Genomic DNA, 18,399 nt, shown 5'->3' with positions numbered 1-18,399 from the left:
GATCTAGTGCATGTTCAGCTTTTCTTAGTCTGTCTTTGTAAACTTTTAAAATTATTTCATTATAATTGATTTGAGAGTCTCTGACCTAAATCATTAAGAGTTTTGGGGGAACTAGTTTTGGGAACAGGGATCACCATAGCATCCTTCCAGACCTTTGGAACTTGTTATTTATATAAAGACTGATTTAAAATGTAATGAAATATAGGGCTTAGTTCTTTTGCACAAAATTTAATGGTGCGACTGCAAATGTTGTCAGGGCTGACTCATTCCTCATTTTACAGAGGAGAAAAACCTTGCCTCATCTTTTTGCCCTGTTTTAAAATGCTGACCTTCTACCAGATTCTCACTCAATTCTTGAATATCATTGCTGAAATCATGGGTGTTAAAATGATTGTAAAACAATTAAAAGCATTAGCAAGTTCTCTATCTTAATTAAAAACCTTCCAGTGTAATATGAGAATTATTTTTGCTCCTTAATTCTGCTATGGTTTTCATACTGTTCCAAGCTGATCCACATTTATTTGCAGCCATCATATTCTGTAGCTTAGATTTGTAGTTTTCTTTTGCCTTTAGAATTTTGGAGCTATTTGCAGCTGTTTTGCAGCTATGTGCCTCATTTTAAAGCATGTTTCTTTTTCTGTTAACTCGATTTAAAAGATTTGGTCATCCATGGTTTGTTATTTGGATTTAATTTGACTTGCTTACAAGGGGTGATCATGTCTCTAAAGAAAGCAACAAATGAGCATGTTTATATCAACAAGTTCATCCAAATTGTCCCTTGAACCAAATTTATAAATAGGTTAGTAATCATAGAAGTGATTTATTATTTTTAATCTTCATTTAGCAAACCCTTTTTCCCATTGTCCCCACAAGATTCTTTAAAAATGTCCTAGTCAGTGCAATCATAGCATTCCCAAAGGCAAGCCACGGATTCATCTGACCAGACTTTAATGTTCGTTGTTTGTATCTTTTCTTATTTTAAAAAAGTTTTTATATGTGAGGAGTAAAAATATGCATTTATGATCCGATGAGCCCAGTAGAGGCAGTAGAAGGGCATTGTATACATCCTTTACTGACCCATAGGAAAGATTCAATGTCTTATCCTGTCTGGTTGGACAGGATACATACTGGTGAAATTTATATAGCATCTTTTTAAGTGAAATATGATTAAAATCCCCCAGTAAAACCTTTGGTGCGTCAAGTGAAACTGATTGAAGGTTTTGCACTGTGTTAGAAATAATGCTAGAAGCAGATATAGCTTTGAGTTTTGTGTGAATATAAACTACAGCTGAAAAGATTTGAGGAAACTCCCGAAGCAGTTAAAACTGGCATATGGAAACAGATAAAAGTTTGACATACAAATGCATTCCCTAATAATAACAAGGGTTAAAATATCACTTGTTGAAAAACAAACATACCCCACTGCTGTAAGTTTTTCAAGTCATTTCTGCCTTTCGGTGCAGCCCTAAAGGCGCTCCAAACTCCTTGATATACTGCAATTATCTAGTTGTACTCAATTAGCCAAGTCTCCATAACGGCCCAAGATGTGACAGTCTCTGTAGTCCTTCTGAAACCGAATGTTTGCTTGTAGTTTGTCCTCTTTGTTCCTCAGGGACCAGACATTACCCATGATAATTGAAAGTCGAGGGATCCATGTGTTAAGTTGTTTTCTTACCTGTAGTCTAACACCTCCTTGTTTGCCCTGTTTTCTCTCTTTTGGCTTTTTTACCTCATGCTTCATTAGATTTCCTCGATAAAGAAACCAGTACGTGCTGAAAGATATCTGTCAGACTGGCTAAGCTTGCAGTGTTTAACTACAGTAGACTGCTCCTAGTATATAATATCTGGTCTTGTTCAAGTGCCATTTTAAAACACAATGCTTACATTACATAAAATAAATTATATAAAATAAAAAATAACCTTGAAAAGTTTAAAATCACAAAAAATATAAAACATGCACATGCACCCACTGTCTTGACCTGGAATCGGCAAACCATAACAATACCTTTAACATGTCTGGCAATGGGTAAAATGGGTAACAGGTTCTTAATATGGAATGCTGCTTTAGGCTTTCTGTAGATGCAATTGGGATTATTTTACCATACCATTACCATACCATTTTTATTTGTTGAGCGCTTAAAAACACAGCATTACAACTGACCGAAGCGCTGTACAGTTAAAAAGAAGCAAGACTAAAAACAAAATATTAAACACAAACATTAAGAGAGAAATTAAAACAGAGATACTAAAAACAGGCCAGAGGACCCAATAAAATGGGTAAATATGCAGAAACAAGTGGAAATGAGACAGGTTAAGAAGTAAAAGCTAATGTAAAGAAGTGTGTTTTTAGGCGTGATTTAAATGAGGCGACTGAGGTGGCTTTTCTAACCACTAAAGGTTGGGAGTTCCAGAGCCTGGGAGCACAGACGGACAAAGCCCTTTCACCACGAGCTTTAAAACGTGCCTTGGGAACAGTTAGGAGCAACTGATCTGCGGATCTAAGAACCAAAGAGGATTGTGAGGATGGAGCAAGACACTCAAATATGCGGGGCTAGACAGTTTAGTGCCTTATAGGTTAAGAGGAGTATCTTAAAATTAATTCTGAATCTAACCGGCAGCCAGTGTAGGGTTTTTAAAATTGGCGTAATGTGTTGGCTTCTGCTGCTTCCAGTTAGAAGCCTTGCAGCCGCATTTTGAGCCAGTTGGAGTCTAGAAAGAGTGGCCTTACTGATACCATATAGGCAGGAATTGTATTATATTTATAATATTTATTATATTTATATTTATTATATTTTATTGTTATTTTAGCCAAAAGTTGTCCATGGAACATTGTTCAAGTGCACTTTGGCAAAGTGAGTTGATCACTTAAGCTTGTTAGTATAGTGAGGAGCGGTGTCTGCATTTCTACTTTACCATAAATCTCATCTTTTCCAAGTGCTATTTTGATAGTGGAGTTATGAACTTTGGCTAGGTTTAGGTGAATTACAATCTGTAGATGTTGCTCTGTATACTATTATGGAAAGTTCTTGAGATTTTTGCCTAACACCCACCCATAGAAAGATTCAATAATGTGTCAAACATTCACCATTTGTATAGCATGGCTCTGGCTGTGTTTCAGAGAGCCTTAGAATCTACTATTGAACCCTTTCCAAAGTGACAGACAACTACCTTTTCTCTAAAAGTTTTGTAGAATTCTTTAATTAGTGGAATGATGTGCCTGTAGAATCTGTGTAGTGACAATGCCCTTCTGATGGCAATAAACAAATTTAGCTCAGTTTGTATGTTTCAGGGTTAAGTTAAATCAAGCCTAACAGATGGGAATTATTCTAGCAGATGATCTGAACAAATATTTTATTTTAAGCAAAGGAATTAAGAATCTGTGCTATTTTTTCCACACAGGCTTTTCTCCATATACTGCCAGGGTACAATGTATGAAAACTGAATCTCGCTGAATTCACTGTAATAATACAACAGATCTCACAGTGTCTAAATACGTTTTCACAGAAACATTACACGTGTCCCTTGCATTGTCCGTTTTTCAAATTGGTGTGAGCACCTTTGCGTACTTCCCATCTTCATCCTGGCAGAAATGTACCTCAATTTCTGTGTGTCACAATAATCAGACATTTTTTTAAATTCTTGCAAAAACTATTTTGTTCCACATGTCAATGAAATGATTTTATTACAAAGGTAAGGAGCAGTACATAAATTGTTTACAAGTGAAATGAATCCTTCAGTTATAATTCTCATCAGCATTCCTAACTTTTGACATTTTTGCTTATTTCTGAGCTAGGTCTTGTTTATTAAGTTAATCATGCAACTCCGCTAATAAGACAGGAAGAAAATAAAGTGAAATGTTGCTTGAACGATGAAATCAACATTTGTATTATTATATATTTTTTATTCTTCATCTATGATTTCAGATTGGCTGAGATAGGAATATGATGGAAAGTATCTGCAACATACTTGACTGAGAAAAGCTAGAGGCAGTAATAAGTAGTAGGCTATGTACTTTCAGTTGATGTAGATAGCTGAGATTAGTAAAATATAAATATTCAGATATGAGTAAGGGGTCCAGAATTACTAGATGTAAAAATGAATTACCCTCAAAGACAATTCTTTGAAAATAGAAACGCACCCATCAGCAGACAGTACAGATGAAAGACAAAAAGCTCTGTGTAAAATTACTTTCAGAGAAGGAAAAATAGTCAAAAGTATGGTGTGTTAATTTAAATTGAAAAAGAAGGATTGAACCAAATTTATAAATAGGTTAGTAACCATAGAAGTGATTTATTATTTTTAATCTTCATTTAGCAAACCCTTTTTCCCAAGGCAACTTTCAAGGACAAATCAGACAAAGTGACATCATAAACATTTTAAACAGGTAAAGTACTACACTCACAATAAGGAAAAATAAAACCTCTAGGGTTTAGTTAGTAGTGTTGTCTGTTATTACAGAGTCACTTTGTCTTTCTGTGCATTATTGCCCTCTTCTCATGTTTCCAATTTTCCTTTCTAATGTGTCTCCTTTAAGTCTTCAACTTCACTTTAGATCTTGCATGGATCCGTTGCTTAAAATTAGCTGCAAAGCACCAAGTAACACTACAACAAGAGGAGGAAAGCAGCTAGTTCGTCCTGACAATAATCAAGAATCAGAGTTAAAATATTTTGTCATGTTATCTGCCTTCAAGAAAATCCACTCATCTGTGTTCACAAAGAATTGCTATTGAGGATTTCCTTATAAGCATTTTGATGGTCTGGTGCCCACAAACATACAGATTTTGTCATGCTATAATTCAGCAAGTACAGATGTTCTTGGAATAGAACTAAACAGGTTTCCCTGAATTAAAGTGCATTTTAATAGTAGTTTAGATTTTTCTATTCTGTTCATTTGTGTAACACATCGGGAGTATTTTACAAATTCATCTGTTTTCACTGTCTGCATGAAATGATCCAAATGCTGTAAGTGAAATGAACTGTTCTCAGATTCTGAGGAAAATGTCTTTGTGGAATTAGCATATATATGTTTCTCTTTTAATATTGATCCTTAAACTTGTGTGTTAGGATTGCTCTTTAGATTTCATATACTTATTAATGAATTCTTCAGTATTGCTTTCATTTGCATGCTATAATTAGAGCCTGCCAGAAATGTAGCTATAGTGAAACTATCAAAAATTGTGGTGTTTTAATATTGGTGGTGGTTCAGCACATTTGTTGTAGTAATTTCTTATACTAATGTTTGGTGATACTTCACAACTTTAAAGTTTATTTTGTATATGCTGACTGTTAAAGTTTAGGAGTGATTACAAACCAGAGCTTACGTGTAACTTGCAGAGATTTTGCACAAAAGAACGAGATAGAGACTGGAACCTTGGATTGAAACAGTGTTCTTCTAGAATGTCAGAGGGCAGACAACCCATCAAATGCCAGAAGAGAGAAAATAAAAGGCCATAGTGAGCTGGTAAAAGAGACCAAAAAAGCTGATAGCCTTAGATGACAGGATATCCCATCAGTTTTATCCAGTCCTCATTTTAGTGATTTTGAAGTCTAGAGCTAACCCCCACTCTAATTCAAACCCCCACAAGACTGTCAATCTGTATTCAAGGTCACAGGGAACTGTTTCCTAACCTTGGTAAAAACAAAAGACTCTTTGATCTTCATTCAAATAGGCCAATTTTTTATAAAACTAAAAATTACCGTATATATTCACGGATAAGTTCTCCTACGGATAAGTCGGGGCTTGATTTTACTGTATAATTTCTGGTATTTTATAATGGTTGTATAAGTTGAATGCGGAAAACTCGCGCTATTGGTCCAAGAGATTATGATATGCTAACGCCCACCTGAGAGAGTAACCACGGAGCACACTGCCTTTTTTTTTTTTTTCTCCATCTTTATGTATTGTACCTACATGACCACACGGTAATACCTGAACTATTCCGAAGCAGCATTTGCACCGATTTATGTTTTTTGTATCTCACACCCTCATACACCTTTATCATAAGAGCATCCCTTATCTACGATGGAGCGCTCGATCAGAAGAAAATATGAAGCTGGTTTTAAATTAAATGTCGTTGAAGTAGTGAAAGAAATTGGTAGCTGCTCTGCTGCAGCAAAATTTGATGCATCTGAGAAACTGATGCAAGATTGGAGGAAGCAAGTAGTAAAAAAAAAAAAGTCACATTTTTGAACGGGCTTATAAGTTGGGGGTCCGATTTTATGATCGATTTTTCGGGTTTCAAGACCCGACTTATACATGAGTATATACGGTAGGCAAGTTTCCCAAAACCTTATTAGAAACATTCAATTATCCTTGCTTTGCTTGGTAAATTTTATCAAATTTAAAATTAAATATTAAGTATATTATGCAGGGCTATACCAAGTAGAGGTGGGAAAATGTGATATATTCATTTGTGTAAAAAGGCTGTATTTCACCAGATAAAAATACAAAACTAATATTGCTGAAGTTTTGCTTACTTTTGTAGAATGTATGAAATATGTTCACAGTTGTATCTTTTTTTATATATATAATTAATAAAACTTCAGTACCATCTTTTTTGCACAGAGAATTTAAATCTTGCTACATATGCTTATGTAGCAAAAAGTTAGTTAAGAGTAAATACACTGACCTACTTTGTTTGTTTATTGTATTATAATAAGGTTTTATTTTTCTTATGTAGGTAGCCACTGCTATAGGACTTTCTAAAGATCAGGCAATCAAACTTATTGAATTTTCTAAATCTCAAGAAGTCAAAGACAGCCTGAAATCTACAACCCAAGAAGCACTCGACAATGGGGTGTGTATCACAGATCTACAAAAAAAATTTTTTTTTCAGTTGCCAAGGTTTTTGAATGTATTTAGGGTATTTTAAGGGTGCTGAATTCAAACATTACTTTTGCTGAATTGGTTCTAGTTTTTGAGATAATGGACATCCATGAAAATAATGTATTTCCCCAATGCAACTTGTGTGTGATAGCAAATGCAATAGCTTTTGGTCTGTCTTTTGACTTTTTAAACAGTGTCTTAGGTAATGAAATATCCCATATAATTATTTTGTATTTCAATTTGTAGGCCTACAATGCTATAAAAGTGACTTTTTGAAGCCAGAATTCAACTGTGAATTTGTAGAGGAAAGAAGTGGGCTACAGTATAAGTTTTTCAACCCAGTCTTGATTTATACCCAAAAAGTTCTGTCTTAATAAGTATATAAATACATGTAAAAATTATGACTTCATGAAGAGGAGCCTGCATCAACAAGCCTGATGTATTCTGAAACATCTGTGGAGAGTACATGGTTGAAAAACAAAGAAGAAATATCACAGACTTTGTGTATCGAGTATACCTGGCTTATTTTGGAGTACAGCTTGGAGACCAGGATAAGTCTTGGGCTCTCATATGTTTTGCAAAACATGTGTGGAGCACCTATGACAGTGGACAAAAGGCAAAAGAAAAAGTTTAAACTTTGGTGTGCCAATGATATGGAGAGAACCGGAAATCCACCATGACGATTGTTATTTTTGCGTTGTAAAGATTAAAGGCTTTAATCGTTACAAGAAAGCTCGGTGAGATTATCCTGATTTGGAATCCGCAAGACAACCTATTCCACATGGCAATGACGTTCCCATACCAGTGTTTACCAGACTACCAAACCAGCCACTGTCAGACTCTGAAGAGAGGCAGAGATTGGAGTGTATGGCAGGTAGTAGCAGTAGAAGTGAATTTGAGGGAAGCTCTTTGACGTCTCAACCATTAAGCCAAAAAGAACTCAATGACCTGATTTGAGATTTAAATCTGTCCAAGCAAGCATCTGAACTTTCAGCGTCCAGACTTAATGAACGAAATCTTAATAAAGGCGGAAGTTAAAATTACAGCCTATCGGACAAGAGAAGAGAGGCTTCTCCCATATTTCAACCAAGAGGAATTGTACTTCAAATGGGACTAACAGAATATCGACCAGAAGACTAGCGGCTTTTTATAGACTGCTCCATTAGAAGCTTGAAATGTGTTCTCTTGCACGATGGTAACCGTTATGTGTCTCTTCCCATTGTTTACTCAGCAAAACTTAGAATATGAAAATGTAAAAATCGTATTACAGAAAATCCGGTATCATGAACATCTGTGGTCAATTTGTGTTGATCTGAAGAAATGTGAACTTCTTGCTTGGACAGCAATCTGGATAAACAAAATACCCATGCAAGATCATTGGATAAAAGTGTTATGGCCTACAAAGGGAAGAAATGATTGTTGGCATTGCGAATATCATCAACAAGCCGCTGGTGGACAAGAACAAAATCATTCTCCCACCGCTTTATATTAAGCTAGGATTGATGAAGCCATTTGTTAGGGCTTTGGACAAAATGCGTAATTGCTTCAAGTACATTTGTAGATCATTCCCTGGACTGAGCATGGAAGAACTAAATGCTGGAATTTTTGATGGTCCTCCAATTCGTAAACTCCAGTTTTACCAAATGCATGAATGACACTGAGGTTTCGGCCTGGAAGAGTTTTGTCGCTGTTGTGAAGAACTACTTGGGTAATCACAGAGTATACAATTATCAACAATTGGTGCAAGATATGCTTGCTAACTTCAGAAATTTGGGAGTTAATATAAGCATAAAGATGCACTGTCTCCATAGCCATTTAAACAGATTTCCATATAACTTTGGAAACTTCAGCGAGGAACAAGGCAAGAGGTTCCACCAGGATATGAAGGTGATGGAGGAGAGATATCAAGGCAGATGGGACATGCACATGATGGCAGACTACTGTTGGAGTCTCCAGCATGATTGTCCTGATTAACACACATGAAAGGAAATCGCATAAACAGTGTTTTTTGAAGCCTTAACATTAATAACAATTAATAACTAATATTGTATTAATTAATAAAATCATACATAACTTTTTTTCCTGTCACTGTTAGATATTTTTAATGTATTTTTTGTATGATGTTAGACTGTTTACTTACTAGTTGTAACTAAAATAAAAATATTCTTGCAATTCTGAATGCTTTTTGTGTTGCATTAATTAACTATTAAATATCTCAGATACTAGAACCAATCTGGCAAAACCAAAGTCATATTCTTAATCCGCACCATAAACTTAATATAAAACCATTCAGACATCGTTGGTACCAAAATCACTGTATACCAGTGTTATTTTTCCTCCAGTTGTTAGTTTATTGGATACACAGAACTTCATAATAGTTTCTATTCATTTTTTGTTTATATCACCCATCGGCCCTTTATTTTTTACCTGTGTTTTGATATTTTTTGTCTCACATCTTTTCTTACCACCATTTGTGTTTGACTCAACAATCCTAACCTTTCTCCTGTAGGCATTTGGTTTCCCATTTATCATTGCACATGTTGATAGTAAGAAAGAAGTATTCTTTGGCTCAGACAGAATGGAGCTACTGGCTCATTGCCTTGGTAGGTATTGCTTTCTTTACATGAGATTAATGTAAAAATGTAAAGATTAGAGCTGTTACCTGGACTAAAAATTGAGACTTCAATGTTACATATAAGAAATATATATTTGTTTGAATATACCTGTATATTAGTTAATATTCAGATGGATATATTTCACCTAAAGTGCAGTTTTCAGAATACATTATTTATAAAATGATCACATTGGTTAGGTGGTTGCACTGTTGTAGAACAAATACAATAAATTCAATAGTTCTGTGATTACTGATAAAAGATCCTTTAATTGGTTAGTTAACAATAATAAACATTCTTTAGTACTTCTCATTACCTCCAATTCTTTTCCTTTTTTTTTTTTTTAATCTCTGCTGTCCTCATAAATTTGTTGTGTTAAGACACCATCCTCTCTGTTAGTAGGTTGAGAAACACTGAAATCTCAACCTACTCCCATCATTCAACTGATGAGATATCAGAATCTGCAGGTTTTATTAATATCAGTTGAATTTATCAAACCAAAATATCTTCCTAGAATGATGTGTGAAAAGAGCAAAGTTATATAGTGAGCAGTGTGTGAAAAGTGCAGAAGTCAATATATTACCCATGTCTGCACAACAAATTTAATTGTGAGAAATTTACAGTTTCTAAGATGTTGCATTAAGGGCAATTGAAATTATTTCCTCTTGCTGGGGCTCTTCTGCTTTGCATAATTATAACTACTTAAACAATTAAAGAAAATGAATACAATAAATTTTATTTTCAAAAATTTTAATGTTGGTTCAATTTCTTTTATTTGTCATCTTTTTTTAGCATTTCACAGATGAATAAATATTTTGTTTATAATCTATTTCTTGGTAGTACAGATCTAACTATTCTCCTCATCTTCATGTGAGAAGCCTTCCAAAGTTAAAATGCATAATGTCAGATTGTTTTGCAACATTATATTAGCCATTATTCATTTTTGTGTGTATATATGTCATATTTTGTTCTGGAGTAGGCATCAGCTCCCTTTAAATCCAATATCACATTACGTTACCTCTATTATTGAGGTTATGTCAGACTTGCTGGCTGGAGTTGCTGATCTTTTTGCCAGACCATGTCAATTTAAATGACTGGAAATTACTTGGTATGTCAAATTAAGCAGTGCATGCTGACTTTCCAGCAGAGTCATGCTTGCCCCTTTCTCTGACAACCAGTAGCATTGTCCCTGACAATGTCAGCGCTGTATTTAGGGTTAAAAGGTACTGTGAGTTCAGTCCAGTCCGAGTCCATTTTTCTTTTTTTCCCACTCTGTTGTGGGATATAAAACACAAGCCATCAGACAGACAAGCTTCGCTTCTGTTTATGATGTCCAAAACACCCAAGTTCCTTATTCCTCATTGTTACATTGTAACCATTTTACTTCCAGATGAGCAGTCATTGGTTGTCAGCACTTATGCACACATAGCCCACTCCTACAACTTTTGAATTTTGTCACAGCAAGTCATGGGCTAGTTCGTTTGAGTCACTGGGTATGTCTGACTAGATAACTGAAATTCACGAGAGTGCGCTTCCACTGTCTCCATACTTGCTAAAATTATGTAAGTGAAGGCTACAACTGAAAGCAGTTGTAAAATTAATCTAATGTGATATGAAGTTTAGTCATCAAAATTTCCCTGCATACCTTTTTAATAAGCTTATGTATAATGAAAAAATATCTGTCAGTCAAATATAAAATGGGAGGTAGATAATTTAATTAAAAATAAAAGTAATGCCCATTTTATAAGAGAATGTTGCATCTTAAACAAAACAACATTTCTTACAAGTTGTATGGCTAAATTATTGTCTATGTGAAAAGGCCAAGTACCAGACCTGACAGAAACAACATTTCAGAGGTAATGCACCTTTTCTCAACTGTAACAGTACAGGATGTATGTAGTAAAGATTATAGATGGCATTAATAATCAATTATAGATTATGGTTACATTTTTATTGATTGTGTAGAACTTGTGTATTACATCTGTAGTTTGGATCATTTGAGAGTTTAAATATAAATGACACTAAATCCACTTAGACAAAATTAAACATTAAAACCACCTTTTCCCAAACTTATAAATACAATTCAGAAATGAATAAAAACTGGCATGTAGAGTCACCTAAAATCTTTAGATATATAATAATAAAATATTACATTGTCTTAACAAAAATATAAACAGTATGAAAATATACTGTGTCAAAAATTTGTTTTCCCTGAAGCAGTGGTTCACTTTGCATAAAACCATGTGTATGGGACATGTGACATTTTATTAAGGAATTTGAATGCAGTGCACAGCAACAGTTTCTTGTTCCTGGGAGTTATCTGGTAAAGCCCTTAGTGACTGGTAACATAACTAGCTATGCATTGTGACACCAGTTCCAAAGTTGAAGCCATACATAACCAGCTGTCAGGGTGAAACTGGTCAAGAAGATGGACAGAAATATGTGAAAGACAATTCGGGCAGGCTGCTTTAAAATGCTAACGTTTGCTGAATCAGTATATGTTCAGAATGACCAACGGCTACTGTCTGCAGAAGCCAATGGAACAGAGGAAGGTGTTATTTGGGCATAGTCCAGAAATAACATGGACGGCTCTGTTGTAAGTTGCCCATACCTGGCAAATATGTGAGTGTTTATAATGAAGTGGATCCATCAAGAAGACAAAAGCTGACCAAATGTTGCTCCCCATCTTGCCAGACTGGTTCGTATAGCTGTCATCATCCCCCATTGAAGACTGAATGACAACTGTATGTTGGCTTCTCTCTAGCCTGGATATGTTTTTGTATAAATTAATTATACATTGTATTTTTTGGGGCAGAAATTACATTTTAAAGCAAGCTAATTACATATTGCACCATATTGCTTTCATCTGATTATTTCCGCCATGGTTACAAAAGGGATGGGCATGTATGGAGTAAGATTGCCGTCAAAAATAACTTTAAAAAAAAAAAAAAAAAATGTAAGTCAAATTTACATTTCACATGTGTCAATTACGCTTGCGCTTCTGAAAATTACGCTTGATTCTAAAAAATATGCTTGTACTTCTGAAAGTTATGCTTGCTTCTGAAAATTCGAATACAATTCTCAAGTGTGAACAAACTGTCAAAAATATATCATTGGACGCATAAGGCATTCCCTATCGAAGAAGAAACAATTGATTTTTGTTACTATACATGTGCCTTAAAGGTGGATTGATGGAGTTATTTTTTTTAACAGTGATCATACCTAACCCCCTTACAGTGGCTCCAAAGGGCAAAAACAAAATAAAACGACACAATTAAATTTAATTAAACCCTATGGAAGTGTATTAGGGCCATGGAGAAGGTTAAAAAAATATACGGACACAGTGAAGAAAAAAAAGTTTGTCTCGACGTTTCCATTTTAATCCCGTAGTTTATTTTTGTCATTAAAGTAGAATGTCATAAACTTCACCTTAAAATCAATGTTTAATTTAGTAGATTTTCTCAAACCCCGTCATAACTAATGTAGCACACAAGTGCTCTCCGACCAAGTTGTTAATCGCTATGTGCTTCTTAAACTGAGGCATGAAGAGGAGCTACAGGGAGCAATCGCACCTACCAAACCCCCAGTTCCTATCCTTTCTTTCTCTACATAACTAATCAACACACAATAAAGTCTTTATGAAAGTAAAACTAGCAATTGTAAAAGATAGAGGGCGCTCTCGTCCTCTTGAACCCTCAGACTATACGCCAGACACCAGATAAAAGTCCAATAATATGACTTTTTATTAATCAACAATGCACAAAGCACCCTCCTCTCCACAATACTCCTATAAATAATCAATCACAATACAATCCTCTACTCCCAGATGCGTTGCCACCCTTCCACCCAGCTCAGCTCGCTGTCTGGGAATTTCCCACAATCCTTTATATTCCCTGACCCGGAAGTGTTTCCAATCCTTAAGTCCATGTGACTTCCTATCACTTCCGGGTCAGATAAAAAGTTCTATTCTTCATCCCGGAGCTACGTCACTTCCCCTGTCGCTTTGCCTAGGATGTACTTCCGGGTTTTAGGGCACATTTGACTCTTTGGGCCTCCCTTCAGCGTCCTTTGTTGGCTCCTGTGGTATCCAGCAGGGCTGTAGAGGAAAACTCCATTGTCCGTGACTCCCTGCTGGTATCCAGGCCACCTCCATGCTGCAGGGAGAGCTCCACCTGGCGGCCTGGGGTTATTGGTCAGGATGACAAGCCGGCCATAGACCACACAATAAACTTAGGACACTAATTGTTAGGAACTTTTAAGAAGCTTTGTAAACTCTATGTAGATTCCATCCATCCAGGATTGTGCCCATCGGCAAACATTGTGCGTGAGGCAGGAACAATGCCTGGATGGGGTGCCAGCAAACTCCAGGTAGGGAGCATCTGGTACCTCTTACAATGGGGCACCACGCCTCCTCTCAGTCCAAGAAGAAATCAGTTTAAGAAGCAAGTTGTGATTAACAACTGGGCCTTGGAACACTTAATACAAAGCATTTAATGTGCTGCATCAGTTATGACGGGGCTTGAGGAAATCTAGTAAATTAAACATTGACTTTAAGATGAAGTCTACAATGTTCTAATTTAATAAAAACTATGAGATTAAATGAGTAACTGCTATGTTCAAGTTGTTTGAATAAGAAACTGGTTGGAAGCGATTTGTGAAACGGTCACATTCTCCCCATATCTCTGTGAGATTTACACCAGGCCTCCTGAAGATTGCATGTAAAGTAATTTGAACATCCAATGATGCAACCCATGTTGGATTAGTGTCACAGCCTGGACTGATTCTCCACGAATGTTCACTAAATGCTGCTAGGGAAAACTCCGGTTCCCAAGACCTGCAGTTAGATCACAAACACGCAACAACGAAGGACCAATTGAACCAACGACCAAAGCTATAGCCCATATGTATGGAGTAGGATCGCTGTCAAAAATAACTTCATCTTTCCACCTTTGTGGCACACGCGTAGTAACAAAAATCGATTTTTATTCTTCGATAGAAAATGCCTCATGCGTCAATGACGTATTTTTGATAGTTTGTTCATTGCTTGAAAATTGTACTTATAATTTTCTAAAGCAAGCGTAATTTTCAGAAGTGTAAGCGTAATTGACAGGTGTGAAATGTAAATTTGACTTAAATTATTACAAATTATTGCTGACAGCAATCTCACTCCATAGGTATGGCTCTAATCTGTTCTGCATCAAGAAAGGACGCAATCCCAGGGAACAACCTCCTCTTGAAGGATACAACTGTATATATATAAAATAGAATTTCTGTCTGTTCCAGCTGCATATGGAGACCACCATATCTATTTCTACAAACAATTATTTCCAGAGTCCCTGAGAATAAAAAAAGTGTTATAGTGTTACATGTTATGTGCGATGCTATACTTAAGAACAGAATGTCTCATTGTTGACAGAAGAAAATGTTGTTGACGTAAACTGAATCATAAAGAAGAATCAACAAATGATGGTCTATCAGATAACATACATCACAAAGATTTAGGTATAAGTTAGTTGAATATGTTCTTCATGAAAAGTTAAATATGATCAATGTCTGTGTATGTCGGGTGCCCACAGTGTTGACTTATGAAATTAAACATAACTGTATGCAGTATCTCAAAGAGAATCTCTAGCTAAAGTATTTGGACTATGAGGAATTTTTAAGCCTTTCTTAAAATGGGTTGAAACATTGAATACAACACTTATCCAGATTACATGCAACATTCAGAACAATGGAACCTTGGCAATACTCCATTAACAAAGCTATTTAAGGTCCACTTTTTATGATGTTGAGAGTGTAGTCCATATCAAGTATACAAAATACTGCTAAAGGCCGACATAAGCACTCCATTTTATGCTGATTTGCTTTGACATTTACATTGCTCATTCAGAGGAAGGCAGTACAGAAAACTGTTGGACATTCCCCATCTGCTTGATGGTAATGCCTCTACTAACACTGTGAAGGTTGCAAAGGCTCCATTTGAGGAGATGCCACAGTAACCCTATTCTATAGACATGGCCCCTTGTAATTAGCACCTGTTTCTCTGTCTAAAGTGCTACCTCAGAGGGACACACTATGCTAAAGATGAGGGCATCTAGTCAGCTACAACTACAATGAAGACAAAAACGTTTTTATACTAAATGGCAGAGAAAAGCCATTTAATGTTATAATTGTTCAATATGATCCCTTGTAAACCTGTTAATTGATTTTACTGGTGTTTCTCGAGTCTTCAGTTCTATGTAATAGCTGAACATTTTGGTGTCTTGTATATCTGTAGTGATGTTCAGTGTTAGATGTTTATGAATTCAGTGAGAAGTGAAGAAAAATAAGATAATTTATTGAGTAACTAATTAGATGACAATATGCATGCTTTTGAGGCAGCTCAGGCCACTTTTTCAGGCAAGGTGTGATTACACCTTATTAAAAGCTATTTGATATATCAGACCAACCTTAGTCCCAATTAGTTTGAATAATCGTTATTCTAGTGTAATTTGTTTACATGAGCAGGGACATAAAAATAATATTTCGGGATATTTGAACATTCCACATACGTATATGTAGCCCCTAAAGAGACATGAGCAAAAAAAAGAAAGTTATTTCCCAGGCACACATGAAACTATCTTGTACCCACAACATCTTTTTTTGCGTGCACACCAGATGAGCAAAGGATATTTTCTTGTGAGCATGTGAAATAAGATTTAATTATTTTTTTGCTCATGTCCCTTTAGGGTCTCTGTACACATAATACAAAATATTAATGTATTTTTATAAAGTCTAAATATTTATTTTCATATAAATGCATTAGGGGCGGCGCAGTGGTAGCGCTGCTGCCTCGCAGTTAGGAGACCTGGGTTCGCTTCCCGTGTCCTCCCTGCGTGGAGTTTGCATGTTCTCCCCGTGTCTGTGTGGGTTTCCATCAGCAGTACAAAACATGCAGGTTAGGTGCATTGGCAATTCTAAATTGTGTGTGCCCTGTGGTGGGCTGGCACCCTGCCCAGGGTTTGTTTCCTGTCTAGCGCCCTGTGTTGGCTGGGATTGGCTCCAGCAGACTCCCGTGACCCCGTAGTTAGGATATAGTGGGTTGGATTATGGATGGTAGGATAAATGCATACATTGCTATAGGTCATTATAATGCTCAATGTTTTGTGCCACCTATTGCTTTGTTTCTTATTGTAGGCTGCTGTAATGTATTTTTTGTTGTAACTAAGGAGTCGTTTTTTTTTTTTTTTTAATGACATTGCTCCACTTTGCTTTCTTTGAATGACCGATAATACTAAATTTCCAAAAGGTACATATTCATGTAACATTTTGGCAGTTGCGCCACTTGGTATTTATTTACATTTGCATACAGAGTAGGAACTTTTAATACTATTAAATTGTGGCCAGTTGTTTTACTTTACAAGCATAACAGAACTGTGAGGAAATAAGTAGAGCCCTTCAGTTCCACCAGTGATGTTAGTGAGATTTCTGTTATTGTAATATAGTAAATAAAGCTTTCTTTTCCTGTATTACTAAGTGATAAAGTCTGGGAAAACTTTGTTAGCCAACTGTGTGGATTAAACATTCCTTGTAAAACAAGAATTATTTGGGCACCATGCCACTGAAGTACTTGACTTGCTTCTGTAGTCTTTAGCTCTATTAATGCATACTACACTCAAAGTTCAATTTTTTGTTTTGTCACTTTAGAAATACGTTTAGAGTTCATGAGATAAGATCAATATATGCTCCCTGTTATCTGATAAGATAATACATCTTGTGCTAGAAAATCTAAGTATAAATGCCATACCTTCTGTTTTACTACATTCAGTGGGCGAGGCCTTAGTGAGCTTGCGTAATATCAGCAGCAGCAGAAATTGTAATATGTCCGTTCTGGTTATATTTATTGGTAAAGATCAAGCAGCAAATCTGAAATAACACGTGAATGCTGTTGATATTTTGGAAAGACATAAGGGTCTTATATTCAGTTGTTCATTTTGATAAAAGAAGCTACATTTCTAGACCACACTGTTAAGTTTGGTTATGCGTTAGACAACAATATATCTTTAAACCTGAATTATGAAATGGAATATGTGCCAGTTTTGAAACAAATTGTTTCTGGTTATATATTCAACTTAATATTTGGATGTGTTTTACGGTAGTGTAATTCCATGCAGTAAAAAGTAGAGGTGACTGGAGTATATACCTGCACCAGTGCTGGTTGTGACATTTAACAGGAAAACTGTTTTGGATAAGCTTGCAAACATACTACATTTTTCATTGGTATTTAACAACATGGTGGAGAATGCTTGTTGTTACAATGGCAAAATCTCCATGCGGCAATTACAAATTCATTTCATTCAACGACGTAAGCCTGTGAGAAGTTGATTAGATTATAAAAATTTTTTTTGTACTGCACACTAACATATTTAAAATGTATAAATATCTTTTGGATATAGTTAATTGTCATTCCTTTCATACCACAGTATCTTGCACTTTATAAAAAATAGGCCATGTGAACTGTTAATGAGATGCAGTGATAAGCAAAGTACAGTAAGTTGCCAGCTTCCCCTTGTCAGTTTACAAGCACTTGACATTATAGTGTTTTAGGACATGATATACTATTACTGGGACCTGCTCAAAATCTTTAAGCTGATCACAATAAGAATGTATTTTTTGATCTATAATTTTGGCTAGTGTGACCATATATGGAGTTTACACTTTCTATTAACTGTATGGTTTTCTTTTGGGAGCTCTTAATTGGCCTTGGGTTATGTTGGTTGACCCTGTAATGAGCTGCTGTCTTGTTCACGTTTGTTCCACCTAACCTGCATGTCTTTGGATTGTGGGAGGAAACCGGAGCGCCCGGAGGAAACCCACGCAGACACGGGGAGAACATGCAAACTCCACGCAGGGAGGACCCGGAAAGCGAACCCGGGTTTCCTAACTGCGAGGCAGCAGCGTTACCACTGCGCCACCGTGCCG

At 35.9% G+C, this 18,399-nt stretch overlaps 1 protein-coding gene across 2 annotated transcripts in view; it reads left to right on the top strand.

Annotated features, from left to right (window-relative positions):
• The window catches only part of LOC120535709 (tyrosine-protein kinase STYK1-like), an 87,766-nt gene that overhangs the window by 28,771 nt on the left and 40,596 nt on the right, over positions 1 to 18,399 (top strand). For both annotated transcript variants that reach the window (XM_039763714.1, XM_039763715.1), the window contains 2 exons: positions 6,681 to 6,797; positions 9,336 to 9,429. In XM_039763714.1, the coding sequence (XP_039619648.1) occupies positions 6,681 to 6,797; positions 9,336 to 9,429 (211 nt within the window). The remainder of the gene's footprint in view (positions 1 to 6,680; positions 6,798 to 9,335; positions 9,430 to 18,399) is intronic.

The sequence above is a fragment of the Polypterus senegalus genome, chromosome 9, assembly GCF_016835505.1.
Source record: "Polypterus senegalus isolate Bchr_013 chromosome 9, ASM1683550v1, whole genome shotgun sequence".
Classification (NCBI taxonomy): domain Eukaryota; kingdom Metazoa; phylum Chordata; class Cladistia; order Polypteriformes; family Polypteridae; genus Polypterus; species Polypterus senegalus.
The sequence above is the reverse complement of the archived record's forward strand: the minus strand, read 5'-3'. Positions and strand labels throughout refer to the sequence as shown.